This window comes from Rhamphochromis longiceps, linkage group LG20 (assembly GCF_057381845.1).
Source record: "Rhamphochromis longiceps isolate RC_006_pf linkage group LG20, R_longiceps_female_GT1.1, whole genome shotgun sequence".
NCBI lineage: Eukaryota > Metazoa > Chordata > Actinopteri > Cichliformes > Cichlidae > Rhamphochromis > Rhamphochromis longiceps.
In genome coordinates this window covers 35,752,474-35,774,067 of record NC_140576.1, presented here as the reverse complement: position 1 = coordinate 35,774,067, position 21,594 = coordinate 35,752,474, and the positions used below count along the sequence as shown (strand labels likewise).

The 21,594-nt window shown below is 42.6% G+C and overlaps 1 protein-coding gene across 2 annotated transcripts; it reads right to left on the bottom strand.

The window, feature by feature from the left end:
• Nucleotides 1-7,194: 7,194 nt before the first annotated feature.
• On the bottom strand, nt 7,195-19,707 carry slc35a2 (solute carrier family 35 member 2). Of its 2 annotated transcripts, none has more exons than XM_085393458.1 (6): nt 19,302-19,707; nt 17,402-17,584; nt 16,574-16,725; nt 16,009-16,131; nt 15,091-15,674; nt 7,195-9,003 (listed from the first exon to the last, which is right to left on the bottom strand). In XM_085393458.1, exons 1-6 carry the CDS (start codon nt 19,363-19,365, stop codon nt 8,976-8,978), a joined length of 1,134 nt encoding a protein of 377 aa, XP_085249584.1. In that variant the 5' UTR covers nt 19,366-19,707; the 3' UTR covers nt 7,195-8,975. The 2 variants fall into 2 exon arrangements, with proteins under 2 accessions (XP_085249584.1, XP_085249583.1); XM_085393457.1 differs by lacking the exon at nt 7,195-9,003 and adding an exon at nt 13,071-14,505 and having other exon boundaries at nt 19,302-19,702.
• Nucleotides 19,708-21,594: the final 1,887 nt, after the last annotated feature.

Here is a 21,594-nt window from a genome sequence, read left to right as displayed (position 1 = left end):
GTGATAGGAGACTGTAAGGTGGTGGCATCTGTAGTCAAAGTTCTTGAGGCTGAGATGGTTCAGACATGTGCAGAGGGGGAGAGTGGAGACACACAGGACAGTATCTGTATCTGCAGACTCGACCTTAAATATCGATGTAGCCACTATTGCTGTCTCTGCATTTTGAAGCCTCAACATTAGCATTTTAGCTTTGACAGTGTCAGATTTACAGCCTGACGCTTGAGCGTCGGCTTGTTTTTAGCACACGTTTTCACATGTGGACAGGTGACAATTTAACGGAAAACCCTCAGCCTGTTAGGATCCGAGTGAGCTTCTGGTGTTTCTCCGCTGCCTGCCGGTGTTTACCTGTGTCAGCCTTCTCAGTTCCTCACCTTACCTTACTCACCTGACATCACTGAGGCACTTTAGGAGACCAGCACTGCCATCATTTCTCCACCAGTCAGTCAGCTCCCTCATGGTGATAACTAGGCCTCAGCGCTTCTTGTGCTCTCGCTTATGCTTTGCACCACCGCTTTGCTCACCTGCAGCTTAATTACCTGGACGCTGGTCATATTGGCAAGATTCTCCTCACGTCTCTGCGGTCTAATCCTCGGATTCAAAACTACATACCATTTTCCCCCGCCTGTGGATCATCAGGAAGATAAGGCTGGCACCTCATTCACCCACTCACCTTTCAGACACTCATTTAGTTCTCCTCCCCAAGGCTTCATGACCTCTACCTCCACCAGTGAGCCCCCGAGATCAATATTCCTCTCACCTCCTGGTATTCACTCCTTCCTCCCAAGTCTAACTACACTCGCCCTCTGTTTGAGTGCCTTCATTGCTATCTTTGTGTTTATTATAAACTTGTAAATCACTGTTTCTGTTTGGTGTCTTTGCTTGGGTCCACTCCTATGTACTGGCCTCTGGGCCCCTTTGACAGATCTGACTTTTACAGTGAGGGTATCTGGTGGCTCAGTTACACTGTGGGGGAGGTGTGGGGCATTTTCCAGGTATGCTGTGGCACAGACATAGGACCTCTGGGGGTGTCCTGTGGCATCTGGCATTGTAATGCTGGCAGTAGATCCTTTGGAAGGGGTCTCAAAGGTAGTGTTCCTGCAGTAACTCAACAGACCACCAGGGGGCTGCAGAGCCCCAATAAAAGTTTAGAGGCACAGAAGGTGAATAAATACATCTGAGGAGAGGGAAGGGTAAACTTGTAAGAAACACTTCAGAAATTTCATCATGTGGCAGGAGTGCGCAGGCAGTTCCTGGAGTTTGAAGGAACTGACACCACCGACTCACCCCCACGCTTGCATGACATAAATCTAACAGAACACCTCCGGGACATTATGTTTCATTCCAACACTGCCAGGCTGCAAATGTTATATTTGTACTTTATCTGTCCTGAACGTCTTGCATCTGCCCCTGCCACTAATAATAAAAATACTAAAACGCTAAAAGTAAACTGAAAAGAAAAGAAACACTCTGGAATGTAACTGCAACTAAACCCAACTCAAAGTTAAAAATGTAACAGCTTTGGTCCCAACCAACTTTTCATTCATTAAAACTGTACAAGCTGAGATCAAAATCTCAGGAAATAAACGGGAACTGGGATGTGCACTGCTGCGTGCGGATCGAGAGGAGCGGATTGTTTGTTCATTCGTTTGTTTTATGTAAAAGAAAAAAAAACGCTGGATGGAAAATATTAGCTCCACCACGAACAGGTGATAAATAAGTGCTTTCTCATTTTACTTCAGAGTGAGAAGCTCTGAAGCTGAACTTGGAGCTTCTGAGCAGCTCCAGCATGTTTTCCTGTGGATGCTTGTGATTCAGAGAAACGGCGCCGCCTGTTAGTGGTCTGAACAGCTCTGACTAACACTTGAAACCGTGTGAGGTTGCTGTGAAAAACACCTGATGTTGTGAAAGAACTTGGTGAAACCCTGAGGAGAAATGAACGACGTCATAGCTGTCAGAAAGTGACAGACTGGAGACCAACAGCTGGGTTTTCTGAGGAAGACCCTGAAGCATCCTTCATGAGAGGAAATGAGAGGAGACCATCACGCTGTTCAGGACACGACCTTCTGACTTGAAACTTCAGTGGCAGGCTGTTCTATGTGATATACTTGGACACTTAATTAGGCACACCTTGCTGGTACCGGCTTGACCCCCTTTTCTCTTCACATCTACAATCATTCGCACAGATTCCACAAGGTGTTGCTTCTCTGTCCATTTCACCTCTCACAAACACGTGAAATGGACTCGTATTTTCCACTGGTGGTTCACGAGAAGAACAGGAGGTGAAGGACCTACGATTAGTATTTGTAGTCCATCCAGTTTCTGCAGCAGATCCAAGTTAACAGGATCCATCGTCACCCCAGTCTCGTTCTTCAGCACTAAGCTTCTAACTTCTTATTAAGTCCCTTTAACCGCAACTGTGCTGTAGTTTCAGGTAAAAACGAGGTGAGAGAGGCCTCAACTTGAACGTGATGCAATTTTTATTTCAAAGCACCGTTTATCCTCAGGCTACGTGAGCAGGACTGTGACATCTGTAACTTACTGATTGATGAGGTTAAAATACTGAGGAGACGCTACAGGAAACAACTTGAAGCTGAGTTTAATCAAATATCTGCTCTGAACTTAAGAGAGGGTTCTCTGAGGAACCTCTAACGGCTCTGTTTAGAGGAAAAGTTTCTGTAGGAATCGTATAAAAACTTTTTCTAGAAGATCACTGCGGGCCTGCGTTACACTTTATTTTATTTTTTAACACGTTGTGTACTTCTAGCTGGGTATAATGTAACATGCACTCACCAGCCACTTTTTCCAAGGTGCTGGAAACATTGATTGTGATCCACATTGACATGATAGCGTCACACAGATGCTGCAGATTTATCAGCTGCACATTTCTGGTGTGAATCTCCTGCTCCTGCACGTACCAAAGGTAAGAGAATCAGGTGCCTAATAAATAAAAAGACAATAAAAGAAACAGTTAAAAATCCATTTTAACCACGAAAAAAAAAAGGTTTTAACAGCTTTTCACAAGACTGCAATGAACACCCAGAAAGCACTTTGATCTGAGCTGATCCTGCTTGAAGCAGGCGCCACAGTTACACAGTTACATATTCACTTGGCAAGCGAAAGGTGAGTAAAGCCGTTCAGGGTAAAACATGTGGTGACCACTTGTCAGGAGGCCAAAGGTGAGCAAATATCCTGCTGGAAGCAGCCATCAGAAGATGGGTACACCGTGGTCATGAAAACAGTAACAACATCTATCACTACCAATAATTATGTCAGAAATTCAGTGCAATTCCAAACGAACCAGAGCCAGAGGCAGGTTGGAGCTTCTGACCCAGGATGTTTTTCTGTGGACACTTGCGTTTCAGAGAAACAGCCTCAGCCTGTTGGCCTCTGAAAGGCCCTGACTAATACTTAAACTCTGTGAAGTAGCTGTGACAAAAATTCAGTGTTGTGAAAGAACTCTGAAACCCGAGGAGAAAGGAACCGTCAGCAAGTGACAGGCTGGACACGAGCAGTCAGTTTTTCTGAGGAAGGATTCTAACAAACTGGCACGACCCTGAAGTAGGGGAGAGCGATATAAACGATATACCATAGAAACGACCAGTGTTGCCAACTCCTCAGTAAGGAAAATTGCTATTGGCTGTCATAAAAGTCGCTAAATGACGTCATCGCCTAATTTGCATAATTGGTCATGCTAATATAATTGTAACCTACGTTGTTGGAGAGAGAAATAACATCGTGGAAGAGACTTAAAGTGAGTAAAAAACGTCCTAAATGCATTTAGAGTTTATTTAGAACTACAAATTAAATTTCTTTTATTATCTTTTATTTCCTCCTTTAGCGGAGGACAGACTGGAGTATCCTCTATGAAAGGAGAAGAGATGAGATTATCACCCTGTTCGTGCCATAATCTTCACTTTTTCACCTGCAGTCGTGACAAGGACGCTGATAAAAAGCAAAACTAGAGAACAATCAGCCAGGAGGGCAGCAAAGAGCAGCGGTTTGTGTCCATCCTACAAGACTGTCATCTCTTCTTCAGTGTATCTGATGTCACCAAAGCAGGTTGATTCATGATTTCTTCCTTTTTTGAAATAAAAAATTACCACCTTGGATTCTTTTTCCACTGGTCGTCTCTTCCAGGACCTCAGAGTAGCTTTTTGTAGTCAGGACTTTGTAGTTTAAGTTCAGTGCTGTCTCATTCTCTTTGTCTCACTTCTTATTTTCAACACAGCCCAATGCTTGAATGAAACCCTGATGGGTGACATTTTCTCATTAATAACTCTGGCATTATGTAAGGGAATTTGACTAAACTTTGCCAGGAACTATAGGAACTATACGCCTCCACACGTGGAAGAGGCCCAGCTCATCACCAATCCTGATAAACATAAACTGTAACTTTTCTGTGGTTTCAAAGAACAAAGGAGGTGGGAGAGGCTTTCCTGGGAAGGTGTTGCAACTTTTAATCAAAATCTTAGAAATATGGTATCTAAGCAGATTCTTACTCTGGATGGCATTACCTTGGCCTCCAGTAACACTGTGAGGAACCTTGGAGTCATTTTTGACCAGGACATGTCCTTCAATGCACATATTAAACACATATGTAAGACTGCGTTCTTCCATTTGCGCAACATCTCTAAAGTTAGAAATATCCTGTCTCAGAGTGACGCTGAAAAACTAGTTCATGCATTTATTCCTTCCAGGCTGGACGACTGTAATTCATTATTATCAGGAAGTCCTAAAAACTCCCTGAAAAGCCTTCAGCTAATCCAAAATGCTGCAGCAAGAGTCCTGACAGGGACTAGAAAGAGAGAGCAGATTTCTCCTGTATTGGCTTCCCTTCACTGGCTTCCTGTTAAATCCAGAATTCAAAATCCTGCTCCTCACATACAAGGTCTTAAATAATCAGGCCCCATCTTATCTTAATGACCTTGTAGTACCATATCACCCTATCAGAGCACTTCGCTCTCGCTCTGCAGGCCTACTTGTTGTTCCTAGAGTATTTAAAAGTAGAATGGGAGGCAGAGCCTTCAGTTTTCAGGCCCCTCTTCTGTGGAACCAGCTTCCAGTTTGGATTCAGGAGACAGACACTATCTCTACTTTCAAGATTAGGCTTCAAACTTTCCTTTTTGCTAAAGCATATAGTTAGGGCTGGACCAGGTGACCCTGAATCCTCCCTTAGTTATGCTGCAATAGACGTAGGCTGCCGGGGGATTCCCATGATGCATTGAGTTTTTCTTCTTCAGTCATCTTTCTCACTCAACATGTATTAACAGACCTCTCTGCATTGAATCATATCTGTTGTTAATCTCTGTCTCTCTTCCACAGCATGTCTTTCATCCTGTCTTCCTTCTCTCACCCCAACCGGTTGCAGCAGATGGCCCCGCCCCTCCCTGAGCCTGGTTCTGCTGGAGGTTTCTTCCTGTTAAAAGTGAGTTTTTCCTTCCCACTGTTGCCAAAGTGCTGCTCATAGGGAGTCATATGATTGTTGGGTTTTTCTCTGTATGTATTATTGTAGTGTCCACCTTACAAAATAAAGCGCCTTGAGGCCACTGTCATTGTGATTTGGCGCTGTATAATTAAAATTGAATTGCATTAAAAGTGTTACAACCCGGCTCAAAAGCCACAACATAAAAAAAAAAAAAAAAAAAAAAAAAAAGATGAATACCAGAGTGTTAGTAGGAAGAGGTTTTTTCTTAAAATGGAATAGTAGGTTGGCTAAAATGACTGGAGCCACCAAGGCAAAGACAAGTGAGCTCTCTGGAAGCTTGCCTCAGGTGTGCCTGACTAGGTGTGGCCAATTAGCACCAGCTGAAAACATTGAGGAGATTAGGGGCGGCAGAGGGACGTAACAAAAGCATTTGACAACATTAATAATTAAATATTATGATGTCTTGATACAGCTAAGTAAGTAAATTCCCAAAAGTTGATTCTGTTCATCTGGACGTAGCGTTTTGAACGATGGTTTCATGTTGTTTACACCAAATTTTCGCCCAAACATCCAAATGTTGGAGCAGAAATCGGCTCCTCGGAGCAGAAAATGTTTTTCCAGTTTTTAGCTCCCAGTGTGGTCTTCTGCTGCTGCAGCGCATCTGCTTCATGTTTGACAAGATCTGGGCTTAGAGATGCTCTGCTCCTTCGTTCCAGCGAAGAGAAGAGCATTCTGACAACGACGACCTCATTTGAAAACAGATGATGAACAGCATAAGATGTCTGAAGATAAATATGCATCGCTTCAACATTTTTTTCTTGTTGTTATATTTGAATAAAAATGACACAGGATATTTTGTCAATCAAGTCAGTCAACTTGCTGTGATCTTAAAAAAAATACCCTTTTTACCAGGAACTGTTTTTATGTAAAACATTTAAATTAACTGCTTTATATGATCCCCCAGGTGGTCTTGGCTACCACAGGACACAAACTGTGGCTTGTCCTAATACCCGGATTTTATAACGCTTCCCACAGATTCAGCCACAGTCCGGATGAGAAGGCAGCTCTGTTCGATTTGTTTAAGTTTCCATTTGTGATAAAAATCTGGATTCATGTTGCAGTGAGGAGCTGAATCTCCAAAGGTCATCATCCTCCTTCCCTTTCAAAAAACGTCCTCTGTCGCCCCTCGGTGGCTCTGAGACAAATTACATGTCAAACTCCAGCTATTACATTTCAGCAGTAAGAAGTCTAAATTTACACTATAATGAGCAAATCTGGGCTGATTAAGTTTTGTTAAGCTCAAGTTTCTGTTTCTCATAAACAGAGAAATATACTAGCTGGTAAATCTGTAAATGTGCACAGCCTCAGATCTTTAAATCAATCAATCAAGATGAGCATCTTTGAGATGCCTTCATGAATACAGGAAATACAGAGGGTTTGTGAAACGGTGCAAACCACCGTTACACTCAAGAACAAACATCCCAGAAAAACATTTTAACGAGTCGGCACAGCTCTGGAAAAAAAATCTGTGGATGAATGAAATGAATGAAAACAAGGAAAGTACGGAGAATAAGAGACATGGCTCACGATCTGATCAAACCACTGCATCTCCAGGGTGGAGGCTTCGAGACTTTCCCAAATATTTCTGAGCCTCTAAAAAAAACACTGGGCCTGTCTATAAAACTGTGACCTTTAAAAACACATCATCGATTTTTTCTTGAATAAGAAATGAAAAGGCACTGAACGTTTTCATCAGTTTAATTTCACAAAGATTTTTTTTTAAACATTTCTCTGTCATATCTTAAAAAAATGGAAACATCAGTTAGTATGAAAACACTTCACAGAATTCAAACTAATGGCCTCAAGAGTTTCAGATCTCTCTCTAAGAGGACCTGTTCAGCTTATTTCCAGCTTTTATTCTGGAACTCTATCAGAGTAGCTTTGCATGATTCACATAAAATAATTCATCTTTGCATTACACTGCCCACTCAGCTCATTTTGTGTTTGAAAAACCCAAGAAGCTTGGTTTCTCCTGATTGGTCAACGTCAGGGAGCCTATTGAGAGGAAGGACTAAGAATGTGTGAGGTGCACTTCCTGTTAAAAAACGAAGTGTTGCGGCGTAGAGGACTTCGGCATGTGGCATTTGGATTTAAAATGACATGAAATAAGGAAAAAAGCAGAACAGGTCTCCTTTAACATCTCAGAAAAAAGAGAAATCTTTAAGGCACAGAGTCGAATACGATTACAACATGTCGAACTTTCAGTTGTTAAGCATAAAATACTGTCGCACGCTGAGGAGGAAACGCTGTAAACGGTCACTTAAAGGCACTTTTCGTAGAAATCCTCAGCAACATTCAATGAAAAGGAGTCAGAGAGGCGCTCTGTGCATGAACATCAGCGACTTCAAAAAGACGTTTGACGTGTTGATGACGTTCTCGCGGTTACCAGGAGTGTTTAGTGTTTCATGTTGGCATCTGATTTAAGAGAAATGGTTTTCTCTTCCATCTATGAGCTGCTTTTTTAACTCATCTTTCCTGTTTTATCAGACGATCACTGCGAGTCGGTGCAAACCGAGCGTACAGGAAACGTTTTTAGTTCTTATGCTTCGATCAGCTGAAACTTTCCAACGCATCCAAAAAACGATTCCTTTGGTCACGATCAAACAAACGTGGTCATTACAAACCATTCAGCTCCCCTCAGTACCCGAAGCCTGAATTAATCCCTAATCAGTCATTCAAGTATAACATTTTGTTTTATGTTGTTCCTTCATATCCTGTATCTTTGTGTTTTTTTATATAATATTTTATTCTAAAAGAACTTTGATGATTTTTCAAGTTAAAATAAACTAAATATTCAGTCATCAGTTTTGAAATCACCAATATTAAACTTATTCTTTATTAAATTTATATACTACAAAAAAATTGACTTAATAAAATACAAAAAATAAAAATTTGTCAGATTTAATGACAAATGATTTTATTTTGAAATGACATAGACCGCTTTATTTAAAAAATAAAGGTTTTTCTTTACAAAAAAAAAAAATTGTGTTAGTGTTTATTTAGTATTAGTATTTAATATTTTTGATTTAGTGTCATAATGTTCCCTTTAGATTTTTTTTAAATAGGTTTTTCTATATTTTTCTTTCCTGGAGGAAATGTTTTTGGGTTTGTTTGTTTTTTGACTTTACTTTTGAAATGAATTCATTTTGATTCAGTCCATCAACTCAGTTTTATTCTTTGGCTCCTGACATCTTTAAAAGGCTGAATAAAAAATATGGATGAGTGTCACAGCGTAACAACCCACAGGTGTGTTGTTCATTATCGGCTGTTGGAGTGTGCTTGTTGTGTTAAAGGCAAATAATCACCTAATGGTGCACACTGGAGTGTTTTCTTTATGAGAAGCAGCTGAAAACTATGAGAGGAATATTTGTGACTACAGTACTTTAGCTTTAGTGCAGCAGATGCAGGAGGAGTGCTGTGGTTCTGAGTGAAAGTGGGGGTACTCGGAAATGTGTGGATCTCAGCAGGCAGGTGGTGGCAGGGGTCCATCTCAGGATCCTTTCTCTTTACCTGGACACCTACAGAACAGATAGAAGAGGAGGAGGAGGAGGAGGAGGAGGAGGAGGAGGAGGAGGAGGAGGTGGTTAGATAAAGACATCACCCTGGCTGCTACAACACACGCTGAATGTTTCAAATCTTCTTTTCATTACATCACAGGGGCACTGCAGTATTTAAGCTTTACTCAATGAGGACTCGTGTTTGACCTTGTTTTCTGTTGAATGCTCACATTAAATCCCTGGATGCTCAATCATCCAGGTAAGTAAATCTCCAAAAGTTGATTCTGTTCATCTGGACGTAGCTCACAGACGCTACGTCCAGATGAACAGAATCAACTTTTGGAGATTCATATGAAATATGGTCAAAGTTTCTAGTAATTACATAAAAGTATATAAAAGAAATCTCTATGAGCCAAGAACTCGGGCTTCAAACTGTCGAACATCAACATGATCAACACGACCCGCTCAAGTTCAAACTGAGCATCAGAGTGAAGAAGAAAGGGGAAGTACATGACTCTGTGCCAGACCAGCTGATCTGAGTATTTCTAAGAATCTGATGATCTGCTGGATTTTCCCGCACAAACATCCCCCAGTCTGCCCGAGCACTGCTGCTGACCATCTCCATCCCTTTACGGCCACAGTGCTCCATCTTTAGATGGCTGCTTCCAGCGGGATCGCACACCATGTCAGAAAGATCAGACCATCTCAAAGTCGTTTCAACTACAAATGAGTTAGTTTTCTTTACATGTAACTTAGTCTCTGGGTCAGTGTACGTAAAACTAATTACAGGTAAAATAAGTTACAGTTACACAACAGTACTGTTACAGGTGGCTTTAACCATAAGCGTTTAAAAAACCGTCACTTATCTGCCTACAGTCGGTGTTTTTAGCGCTACCGGAAAAAATCATTTTACTGAAGGACGAACAAAATTCTTTAGCCTGTTAAAGTTTCGTGGATCTAACTAAACCTGAGGACCGATTCCCCCACATGTCCACATAAAGACAGTGATCACTTCTGAGAACTTTTATAACGTTATATTATGTATAAAAAATAAAGTTTTTTAAAAAAATGTAAGCTGTAAAAACCCTCAAAATATCCAAAAGTAATAAATTAGACAGATTTAAAATGTTCTTTTCACAATTTTACCAGGTTTTCATAAATTAAAAAAACAACTCAAAACTTATCACAAATATTTCTATATTAATATTTATGTTTAAATACAGTGTTGTTGGTTTAAACCAGCCTCTCATATTTTCCCTGCGCTCTGTTCTCTCTCTCTGACAGAGCTGGGTTACTTTATACAGAGGAGGATTTCCAGAAGACCGAACACTAATCGTTCTCCTAACTGGAGTATCGGGAGCACTGTTGGGAGAAAACTGGGAGAAAGAAGACTAAAGTCTCCATATTTGGAATAAAAGGCTGGAATATCACACCTTACCTGCCGACTCCCACAGAGGGTCAAAGACTTGTGAAGTCCAGACTTTTTTCCTCCATGATTGTATCTTCTAATTTCCCAGATTTTTCCCGAAGTTTTCCGAATACTGTCAGAAATCATCTCTCTCGAACCTGAGAGCAGACACTGTGTGTCGTTCACTATCACTGATCTTTAAATTAAGACAAACCGCACAGTTTTTAGTCCATGTCTTCATTTATATAAAACTTTTACCAAAGGAAGTATTTACAAATTCAGAGGCATTGATACAAATCAACAATCAAGTGCAAACAGATCAGAGATGAAACCAGCTCACACAGATTTCACACAAACTCAAACCAACAGGAAGAGGAAACTAAACCCGATCCTGCAGGCAGATCTCCACCGAGGACAAACCAACCTCGGGAAACAACCGCAGCAGGATCTGATCCGAGGATGTGGTTTAAAACCGCCAGCAGGAGGCGCTGCAGAGCGTCAGCGGAGAGAAAACCTGGAAACTGACTTTGGAGTATCTGCGTTTCAGCCTGTGCTGAAAAAAATCAAATAAAATGAATATGGATTTTCATGTAATTAAAGTGATATCAGCCTGTGTCAATATCATTTTCTATATAAAATTTATTTTATATAATTTGCAATATTTTAGTTTTTAATGTAGATAAAAAATAAGGTAAAGTAAACGTAAAGAGGAACAAACAAGTAATTTTTCTGTGAATCTGTAAGATGTGACAGGATTATTTTACAGAGCAGAAGTAGATGTTTATCACCGTTTCTACCTCGAGTGAATAAAGAAGAATCAATGTTGTCTTGTTATTCTAAAAAGGTGGAAAAAGCCACTGCAAGAGAGAAAATTGGGATTCAAGTTTATATTTTCACAAGAAAACATTGAAAAAAAAAAAAGATGTAAAGTTTATGATGTGATGTTTAATGAAAAATAAACATCCCATCATAATTCCTCTGATATAAATCAGCTGATATCTACATAAAGACATTTTAATGTCAGTTTGAGATTAAAATGATCATCTACAACGATCAATTCATAACATTTAATAAGTGCAGAAATGATCCTTTATTAGACGCACAGAACTCAAAGGACTCATTTTCACTAGAAATTTATGTCATTAAGAAGAGCTTAGAACAAAAAGCTTCTTCTGGCTGAAATCTGAAGCTTCCTGCTGGGTTTCCTCTTCCTTTCATTCACCACCACCCCAAAGATTCCCACATTAAATAAAAACAGCTTATATATTATTATGTATGATAGATATTAATTTCAGACTTCCAGAGAAAAAGTGTCAGCTGGAGGTTTTTTGTTTGCTTGTTTTACAAAAACTGAAAATAAACGTTTTTTTGTCCCTTCACAGTTTGATTTTGATAATCTCACACTGGAAACAGAAAAAGAGCCTTCAATCATCATGAGAAGAAATCGGAAAAATAATTAAAGTTCATTTTTATGCTTTGGGAGATGTGGCTTCGTGTTTGTGTCTCCGCGTTTCTCCGTCCTCAGGTCAGTTTCCCGTGAAATGATCGAGCTCCTAATATTCAGACTGTGAGCTACATTTATCCCACTTTAGGTTTAATTGAGGGGTTTTTTCTGACACAATAAAAACATCAGAGGTTCAGTTAGTGAACTTGTATTTGCGAGTTTGTCATCTTTACACATCAGTGGTTTATGTTTAACTGTATGTGAGGAGAACTGTAACTTCTTTAGTGTAAACTGGCAACATTTTCAAGAAAAATATTCCACTGGGGAAAAAAAACCTTTTTAAGTAAGAAGCTTTTACAGATCTGCTGCGAGGAACGCACAACAAATCCAAGACGTTAATGTGTGGCACTTTAACACCACACACACGAAGCCAGATTAATGTGCAGAGTGCACCTTCCCCTCAGGCAGGTTAGCATCCACAGGCCTGCCAAACGTCTCATTTGGTTATACGTGTTTACTCTGACACAACCGAGCGTGACAGAACCACGCATGCTAGCATCCGTCTCTCTTTCCCCTTTGTATCCACTTCCTGCTGCACAGAGAGAGCAATGGGGCGCTGCTGCAGCCCAAACTGGTGGTGGGTGGTGTTAACATGACTCCGCTGCCGACTCATGAGAGCAGCAACTTTCAATCATCTCCATCCATAACCACATCCCACTGCATACATGTATAGTGTGTTGTGGAGCCTGAAACAGTTATAGTGAATAGCGCTTCATATAAGCATCAGTAACAGTTCTTGCAGTTTGTCACGAGCTGCAGTTACAAGAGCCTGAAGTGCAGACCATCTCACTTCACACGGAAACTTATGCTAAGCTGCTTAATCAACAAGATTTTAGTAGAATTTATTAGTAGATTTATATTTTCAATAATAACCTGTAAACTGCTTTAAATGAAATGTAGTTCAGTAAATGCTGTGCCTGTATAAAGACTTTAAAGATGGAGCAGCTAGCTTTCCTTCCAGCTCCTTCTTAATTTAGAGCTTTTTCTTTTCTCCACACAGATGTTTTGATGGCTAATGTAATTGGCTGATAACGGAGAGTGTTAACGGACCGATCAGTCCAATCGAGGGCTCAAACAAGCCAGCGTGAAGAGACGGGGTTACGTCAAGTGCTGGCAGGATTTAAATGAACAACAACAGAGGCAAACTGCTACACGGCAACGGTGGTGGATGTGAGGAAAAACAAAACTTGCTGTAATCACAGAATCTTAACCTGCTGCAGAGATCAGGAGACCAAAACGACTCAACCTCTCCTCCCAAAGCTGAACGACGTAAACACCGAGAAGCAGCTCAGACACACACACAAAGATAAAAAACCCACAACCGCCTCGACATGATCGAGACAAACAGGAGCAGAAAAAACATTCAGGACGCCACCGCAGGACGCCTACTTCAACAAGACGCCTGCGGCAGGACATTTTGGCGAAAACAAACAAACATCACGTTATGATCGTAGTTTAAAGGTGCTCCAATCAACGAGCACATTCCCCGCCGACACGGGAGCTGCAGATAAAGCAAAGCCTCCCGGACAGTCCCGTAACTGTACACCGCAAACTTTACACCAACACAGTCGTATGGCTTCTGTACAGATGAGGAGAAAAGGCACCAACACAAACAGTCCCTCAGCGGAGACGCACCCGGAGGAGCAACGATTTACCCCGGAGGTTTTCACTGTGCAGCCGAGAAAAGGAAAGGGCGGTAATTTGTGCAATTTGGGAATTAAAGACAAAAAAGGAAGCAGGTTTTAACAAAAGCAGAGAGTTATTTAGGGTTTTAGTCTTCATTACTATGATTTCTCCACATATTTAGCTTTTTTAGTCAACACACGATTACAAATGAGCCAAAAGCTCATTACAGCCCAGATAAATGACTTTAGTTCATTTCTGATTATTGCAGAACAATAAAATAAGACTAAATAACTTTCAACTTTCAAAACGTTGAATTTTTAATGTACCTTTTGATTGAATTTAATTAAATGTTGTAGTTTTGTCTTCCTTGCATTTCATAATGACACTTTTATCACTTTATCTTTCTCAATTTTAACTTTCCGATTCTGCTTCCATTTCTGTGACTTTTATTTACAAATGCTGCGTTTTTATTTTAAATTGTTGTGATTTTCACTGAACTTCCTTTAGGTTAAAAATGTGTATTGAATTTTAAAAGTTCTTACATCACTTCAAGCTACTTTGTACATTTTGTATACAAACATGTAAATTACTTATTCAAAGTTACACTTCGGGCTCCCATAGAAACCGTCCCTTTTTCCTGTTTTAAGGTGGAATTTAAACAGGACACTTTAAATGTACGGGGGCTGCACAGTGAAAACTTTCCATCAGACTACGGTTGCCGTTGTCCTCCACCAGCAACAACAATAATCAACATATGATCGATATTCAGCGTAAGGCGATTCTCTTTTCATTTACTAAAGAGTTTTAAGGCAGAGCTGGCGAGACGCCGCGGAGGAGAAAACAGACTGAGGGTGGTGAGGGTTTCTGACACTCTGCGGCTCCTTCCTCATCCTCCTCCTCCTCCTCTTCCTCTTGCTGCCGTTGTGCTTTGAGCAGTTAGGTTGTGATGTGGACAGCAGAGGGAGGAGACACGCCTCCCTGAGCTCTGAGGAGGAGAGAGGAGAGATTAGTGATTAGGAGGAAAAAGCAGGATAGAAGAGAGGGAGAGAGGGGTAAAAACCCAAACCTTCCTCACCCTCTCATCCTCCAAAAAGGAGGACGATACAGGAGGGAGCAGCTCTCCTCTGCATCACAATGCATGTGGTTTAGTTTTTAGGTCTGAGGAGGCCATCTTCTCCTCCTTTACATTACTGGAGGAGGAGAAAGGAAGCAAGGAGGTCTGTGTTTTTTGTTCAGGGGTGCAGAGAAAGGAGAAGGAAGGGGGAGAAGAAAGCGCAGTATCCTATAGTCCAGATGAGGCGAGGAGGTTAGGAGGTGAAGGAAAGAAGGAGGCCAGGAGGGAAGGCTGAGCTCAGGAGGAGGTGTGGAAAAGGCGAGCAGGACGTCAGGAGGAGGATGACTCGGGAGGCCATCAGAGGGGTGAGGAAGCAGGTGAGTGAGCAGCAGATGAACCTCTTTCTTTCTGATAGATGCCCAGTTTGACCTTTGACCCCGCCAAGAGCACACAGGAAGTGAGATGCCCGAAAGAGAGAGAGCAGAGAGAAACAGGAATCACTTCACCAGCACTGACTTTGGCAGAAACGCCTCCATCTCTGCGTCTATGTCCGTCTTCTCGGACGTGGAAGATGAGGAGGAGGAGGAGCTTGCGGACGCCGAGCCGGCAGGCGCTTTGGGGAGGCTGTACATGTAGACTGCACCGATGACAAGCCCCGCCCCTGCAGTGAAGAGTACGTCCACATGGAAGCCGAACAGGTAGATGGACGTCACCGTGGAGACGATGATGGAGAAGGAGGTGGCGAAGCCCTTGAGGATGTTGTCGGCGTACTTCACCACCAGGGCCACCAGCAGCCCACCGAACGCCTGGTTGAAGATGACGCACCATACCATGCTGGTGTACCCAAACAGGAAGCCACGCTCGGCAACGGCGGCGCCATCATTCCACCACAGTCCCAGCAGGCCGAGCACCATGCCAAAGATTCCCAGCTGCACATTCCTCACCCACACGGAGGCGGAGCTGCCCTTCAGGATCTTCTCAAAGTATACGCCGGCAAATCCCGACGACAAGCAGCTGATCACCACGGCAACCAAGCCCACGGTGTAGTTCTGAGTGGAGGTGTCCTTCACCGACGCCTCTTTGTTGCCCTCCTGCTGCACCTGCAGAGAGATGATCAATGCGTCAGCGTTCGAGCCGGGCTTCATGTTTACGGGGAACATCGTCCCTGAAAGGTTCCCACACAATTACGACTGAAGAGCTTAACTACGCCCATCCCTGTTTATTCACCTCCCACCGCATTTTTCTGCCCCCTCTGCCACCTCACCTACGCCACAAACGCAGCAGCTCATTTCAGCATTAAAAGTTGGAGCCACAGAAACCGCAGAGACGCTTACTCTTAAACCTCTCTGTGAACTGTGGCTACACAAAGCAGCCGCCTGATTTGTTAACTTAAATTTCAGGGCTTCTGGGGAACGGCAGGTGGCGGTAGCTCACCTGCACGATGGCGACGCCGGCAAACAGCAGCAGCAGAGAAATCCACTGAACTCTGGACAGAGACTTCCTGAGCATGAGCACGCTGAACAGAGCCGTGGTGAGGATCTTCAGCTGGTAGGTCACCTGAGGGACGGAAAGGAAGTCACCATTTAACTGTGTTTAATCGAATGTACACAGATCTGAAGCATTTATTAAATCTCAGTGTCTGTAAGTCTGTGCATTAAAAGTTTTACAAGTTATTAAAGAACTTGGCAGCTCAAGATAATAACGTGTAAAGAAAATTGCTCCTAAAATATCTGAAAAATGCCAAAAATATGAACAGTATAAAATAAAATTAGTATTAGAAGTTTCATTCCTGTTGAAATATTGATTATGTCCTACTAGAATCAAATGACAGAACAGATCCAGAACACCGTTATTGGTTTGATTAAACCTTTCAGTTTATAAAAAGATGCCAAATGTTTCGGTCAATCGACAAACCCGTTAATCACCCGGCTGTTTCGATAAGAACAGACATGCAGAGACGAGGCGGGTTCGAGCGCCTTCTCTGTGAACGCGGTCTGACCTGGAAGGTGGCGGCCGGCAGGTTGGAGATGGCCACGTACTGCAGGTTGTTCTGCAGAGTGTAGATGAGAGAAGGAACGGCGAGCTTCAGAGTGTCTTTGTACTGAACCACGATGACGTCGATCAGGAAGTACACCGTCTCCTTCACGTTTACTGCAGAGAGAAAGGGGCGGAGCTAAAGGCTGGTTTTGTGCCTGCTGATCTTTGATCGTAGCCTCCAAAGCAGCTCAGGTCTATGATCACAGCAATAAAAAGTAAGCCATGCTCGAGTAAGTAGCCCAAAATTGAGGGATGGGGTGCTGCCCCCTAGTGTTAGGAGGCTGCTTTGCATCTTATACCCAAACTGGGGTTAAACATAATGAAATGTAAATAATTGCCCTTGTTAGTTTTTAAATAGAAATACTAGTTTTTTGGAGTATTTATTTAGCATGAATAATTAGAACAGGAGGAAGCTGCTGCTTTGTTGGTCAGGGCTGTTTTAACTCCACCCAAATCAAATCACTATTTGAATTTAAAGCCGTCCCTCACTGCTACAAGCAAAGAATATTCCTGTAATTAACCAAGTAACTCATTTTCATATCATCTCCTAAAATAAATTAATTCTTTTGTCTATCAAACACTGCAAAGAGAAGCTCGGCATGTACAGTTCAGGAATAAAATGTCTTAAGTTCCTTAAGATGATTAATCAATTATATCTTTTTAAGTATTTTTGATCAGTTAATCAATTGATGCAGTTTTTTCAAACAAGAACAGCTACAAAAGCCTGCGAGGCTACAACTAACTCTTCTAACTCCACAGCCAAGAAAGCAGCTCAGTAGGATTTACTCACGTCTCTTCTGCAGTAGGATGATGACCAGACACGTCAGGACCTTCAGGACCTCCGCCATCACCACGGCCGACGTGGTGAAGAAGCGGTCGCCTGGCAACGTGCGGACGTACCGGATGCTGAGGATGAGCGATGCATTCTGGACCACGAGGACAGCCAGGCTGATGTACTTCAACCGTCTGTTAACTACAGGACAAGAGCTCACCATAAGGCTCACCACAGTTTTCATACGAGGAAGAGATTTTACAAAAGAGCAGCAAAGTCTAGGTGCTCCGCTTTAGGATGACGTGACTGCATCAGGGGTATTTTGTGGGCCACAAAGAAACCAAACAGAACTTGAGTGGACCGAACAAATGAAATGAACTAATAAACCATTAAATAAAATAAGCGTGGTATATCACCATGGCAACATATGCTGCAGGCCTAACACGATGCATGTTTAGCATCCACAGGCCACGATGCGGCTGACTGATTGGCTTACCATTAATGGAAAATTAAACCTCAGTGCAAAGTTTTTAATCCATCAGTAATACACTCACTTGATTCTCAGGAGCAGCTTTCTTATCTTTTACTTCCATCTGAAAGCAACTTTAACACTGTACTGTAGGGGTGTCAAACATGCAGCATGGGGGCCAAAACCGGCCCATCAAATGGTCCAATGCGGTCCGTTAGATGGCCATGGGAAACAGCCGAGGAGGAAGGCAGCATCACCTTCACCTTGTTGAGGGACACTGAAGGAAAGTGGTGGTGTTGGTGGTGCAGGACTCGACAGTGTGAGCTTTCACTCATGTCTGCACGCCCAGCAGGCTTCGTTACCAAGAGCACAGGTTTTTTTTTTTTTTTATTAAGCACATGTTGCTAATACCCCTGTTTACATTCATACCTGACTTAATTCTTCATGGCATAGACTCAACAAGAGCATCACACAGCTGTTTGCTTTTCTGTGTATGCAGTAATGAATATGTCAGCTTCATGCAGACCGGTAAAACCACAGGGGCCCAGTGGGAACATACGTCTGTTGTGGAAGTATGGAACAGTAGACCAGTTTTTCCTCCTTGGAACTTCTTCTGGTGGCTGTTTGCATGCTGTGTCTATTTCTTGTCCTAATGTATGTGAAGCCACTCAGGTGTGCCAAAGGTGTGACGTTTGTCAACATTTTTAAACAATTCGGAGCCGTTTAACAGCTAGAACGGGTTCTCTGCTATTCCAAGGGTGTGTCTGGAAGTTTCTACCTGAGTGCACCTGGCTCTGAGGTCTCCGTGGCTGGCCCGGCCTGCGAGGCCATGCACGCACACACACACGCGCACACACTAAGGGGGAGGGGGGTGAGCACAATGGAGTGTGTGTTCTCTGCAGAGGTGTGCCGTGTGTGTGTGTGTGTGTGTGTGTGTAAACCACAAACTCCGCTGGACTCAAAGTCCACGTCACCAGCCGTCGCTCACTAACACACCTTCACACTGCACCTTGATCATGGCAGTGTGTTAGCGTTAGCAGCCAGGCAAGAGCCCATTAACAGACACGGACTAGTTAGCTGCTGAGTTAGCCGCTACCTGCTGAGGCTGCTGTTTTTCACTCGTTTAAAATCACCTAAAGTTTTATTTAATAAACACCTGACTATCGCCATTAGCTAGCTAGCACACAGTTTAATCTTTCTGGTTAACTAGTTTCAAGTCGTCGTTAAGTCTGTTTACTCTGGTTGGCTTAGCAGGTAGTTAGCTTGCTTCCACCACTCTGCTAAAACAGACCGAGAAACTTTATTATATTTAATTTATGTTAAGTTCAATTTCATTGTTTTAAACTCTCCATCCCTCCGAGTCTTATTCACCCACTGACCCAGGCTCGGAGCCGTGAGGGCCGTGTGAAGTTATCCCAGCTCTCGGCTCTCCCTCCGAGGACTGCTCACCTTCACTCTGACCGCGGGTCGCTGTCTTCTCCTCTCCCGTCTTGCTGAGGTCCCCCACGGCCATGCTGCGCTCCCTGTGCTGCCCTGCGAACCGAGCCCTTACACCGCTGCCTGCTCGGCTAACACTCCGTTAGCCCACCAGCTAGCCCCGCTCTCAGTTTAGACCCCACCGGAGCTCCCGTTCCGCGACGTACTGCGCGGCCTAAAGCGCCGGGGCCGTCCGACAAATACTGGGCTGGAGGAGAGAGGAGGCTGCGGAGGAACAACCGGAGGACCCACCGGGATCATCAGGAGGAGAAAAATACTTCGTGTAATATGTGAGGTGTCCAGGAACTGAAGAGACTACAGCTGCAGAGACAGGAGCGGCGAGCAGGAGGTCTCACGCTGTGGGAGAAAACGGGGCGCGGGAAGGGAGGACCACAAACTGCCCGACACCAGGAGCTCCAGAGAAACTGTCAGAGTGAGACATCCTTCTCTCCTCCTCTACCAACAGACGAACAATCCTCCAGGTTTAGCAGGGAGCATTCCTATTGGCTGCTGGTGGGACCTCGCCTGTCAGATGGTTTGAGTGTTCAGCGCCACCTCCTGGTCAAACATGGAGGAGACGTTTATCCAATGAACGAACACACATACGGGTAAAGATTACCTTTATGAACTGCAGTCTGCTGTTTTGGATTTTAATTTACTGTATGATTTTTAAAATAAAAACTAAAATGACTTTATTTATTTAATAAGAAACCTGATCAATCAAAAAACAGTTAAACTGTTAGATTCGATTCGATTCGATTCGGGTGGGTTCCTCCTGGAAATTCAGTTTCCAGTAGCAAAGCACCGAAAGAAGTTGCATGTTACAGATACATTAAGGGGAATGAGAGTAAGGATATAAGCATAAATACACCATATATACACATATATAGATACAGAATATACAATATGGATAAATAGGATTGCTCATTTGAGTGAGTATATTGCACAGTGATTATTGCACAGTCAAATATAAGAAAAACAGACAAAACAAAAAACAAATATTGCAAATATTGCACAGTGTAGAAAAGCACCTACAACTCAGTTGTTCCCGCCCTCCCTTGTCCTGTTTCTCCTCCCTCTCCCCTCCAGTGAGGAGTTAAACAGTCTGATGGCGTGTGGGACAAAGGAATTTTTAAGTCTGTTGGTTTTTGACTTTGGGAGAAAATTTTGTTAATCAAATAATTTCCTCTCTGCTTCTTTATTCTGCTGGTACTCCAACAAAAACATCATGTTTGATTAATTCTTCATGTTTTCTTTGTATCTGCTTCCTGTACCTTCAAACTGAGCATCAGAATGAGTAACACTGGTGATTCAACTGACTTTGAATGTGGCATAGTTGCCAGATGGGCTACTGCTGAGATTTTACCGCACACCCATCTCCAGGGTTTATAGAAAAGAAAATATCCAGGTGAAACGACTCGTTGATGTCAGAGGTCAGAGGGAAAAGGCCAGACTGCTTTGAGGTGAAGGCAAAAGTAGCTCAAATAACTACTTGTTACAAGCATGGTATGCAGAAGAGCATCTGTGAGGGTAGAGCACGGTGAACCTTGAAGTGCACGAGCTACAGCAGCTCTATTGTTGCTGTATTGTTTAGATGTTAGAGTCAGAATTTGGCCTAAACTGCATGAAAGCATCTATCTTGCTTTGTATCAGTGCATCAGGCTGCTGGTGATGTAATGGTGTGGGAGATATTTTCTTGGCACTCTTTGGTCACGTAGGCCCAGCTGACCATTGTTTGCCTACCTGAGTAGTGACCACACTGTATCTGTCCTCTGATTGGTCCGTCAGGCAGGATAACACACTGTGTCATGAAGCTCAAATCATCTGAACATGACGATGAGTTCACTGTAACGAAACGGCCTCCACCGGCAGCAGATCTCAGTCCAACACAGCATCTTTGGGTTGTGGTGAAACAGGAGATTGTGCAGCTGACATATCCATGATTGCTTCTCATAATTATTCGATTTTTAATTACAATCAATCAATTTTAATTGATTTCATTGTAATCACGCACTGTTTTTATTTACATGGATTTGATTTTCTACATTAAAATGTAAAGTTTTATCTTTAATGTTAATCATTTCATTTTATTTTGGACGTTTTTGATTTGATAATTTAAAAATTTCCCTCTCACAGTTTTAATTCAGTAAATCCCAAATTTTGAATTTTCCTCTTATTAATTTAAATTTGTATTCAACAATTATATCATTAACAACTTTGTCTCAAAGGTTCTTACAGTTGCACTTGAGTTTGTTGACATTTCTGT

Coding starts and splice junctions, on each gene's coding strand:
- slc35a2 (XM_085393457.1), bottom strand. CDS start 19,365: ATGGCCGTGGGGGACCTCAGCAAGACGGGAGAGGAGAAGACAGCGACC. Junction 16,726..17,401: donor CATCCTACTGCAGAAGAGAC/GTGAGTAAATCC, acceptor TTCTCTCTGCAG/TAAACGTGAAGGAGACGGTG. Junction 16,132..16,573: donor TGCCGGCCGCCACCTTCCAG/GTCAGACCGCGT, acceptor TCCGTCCCTCAG/GTGACCTACCAGCTGAAGAT.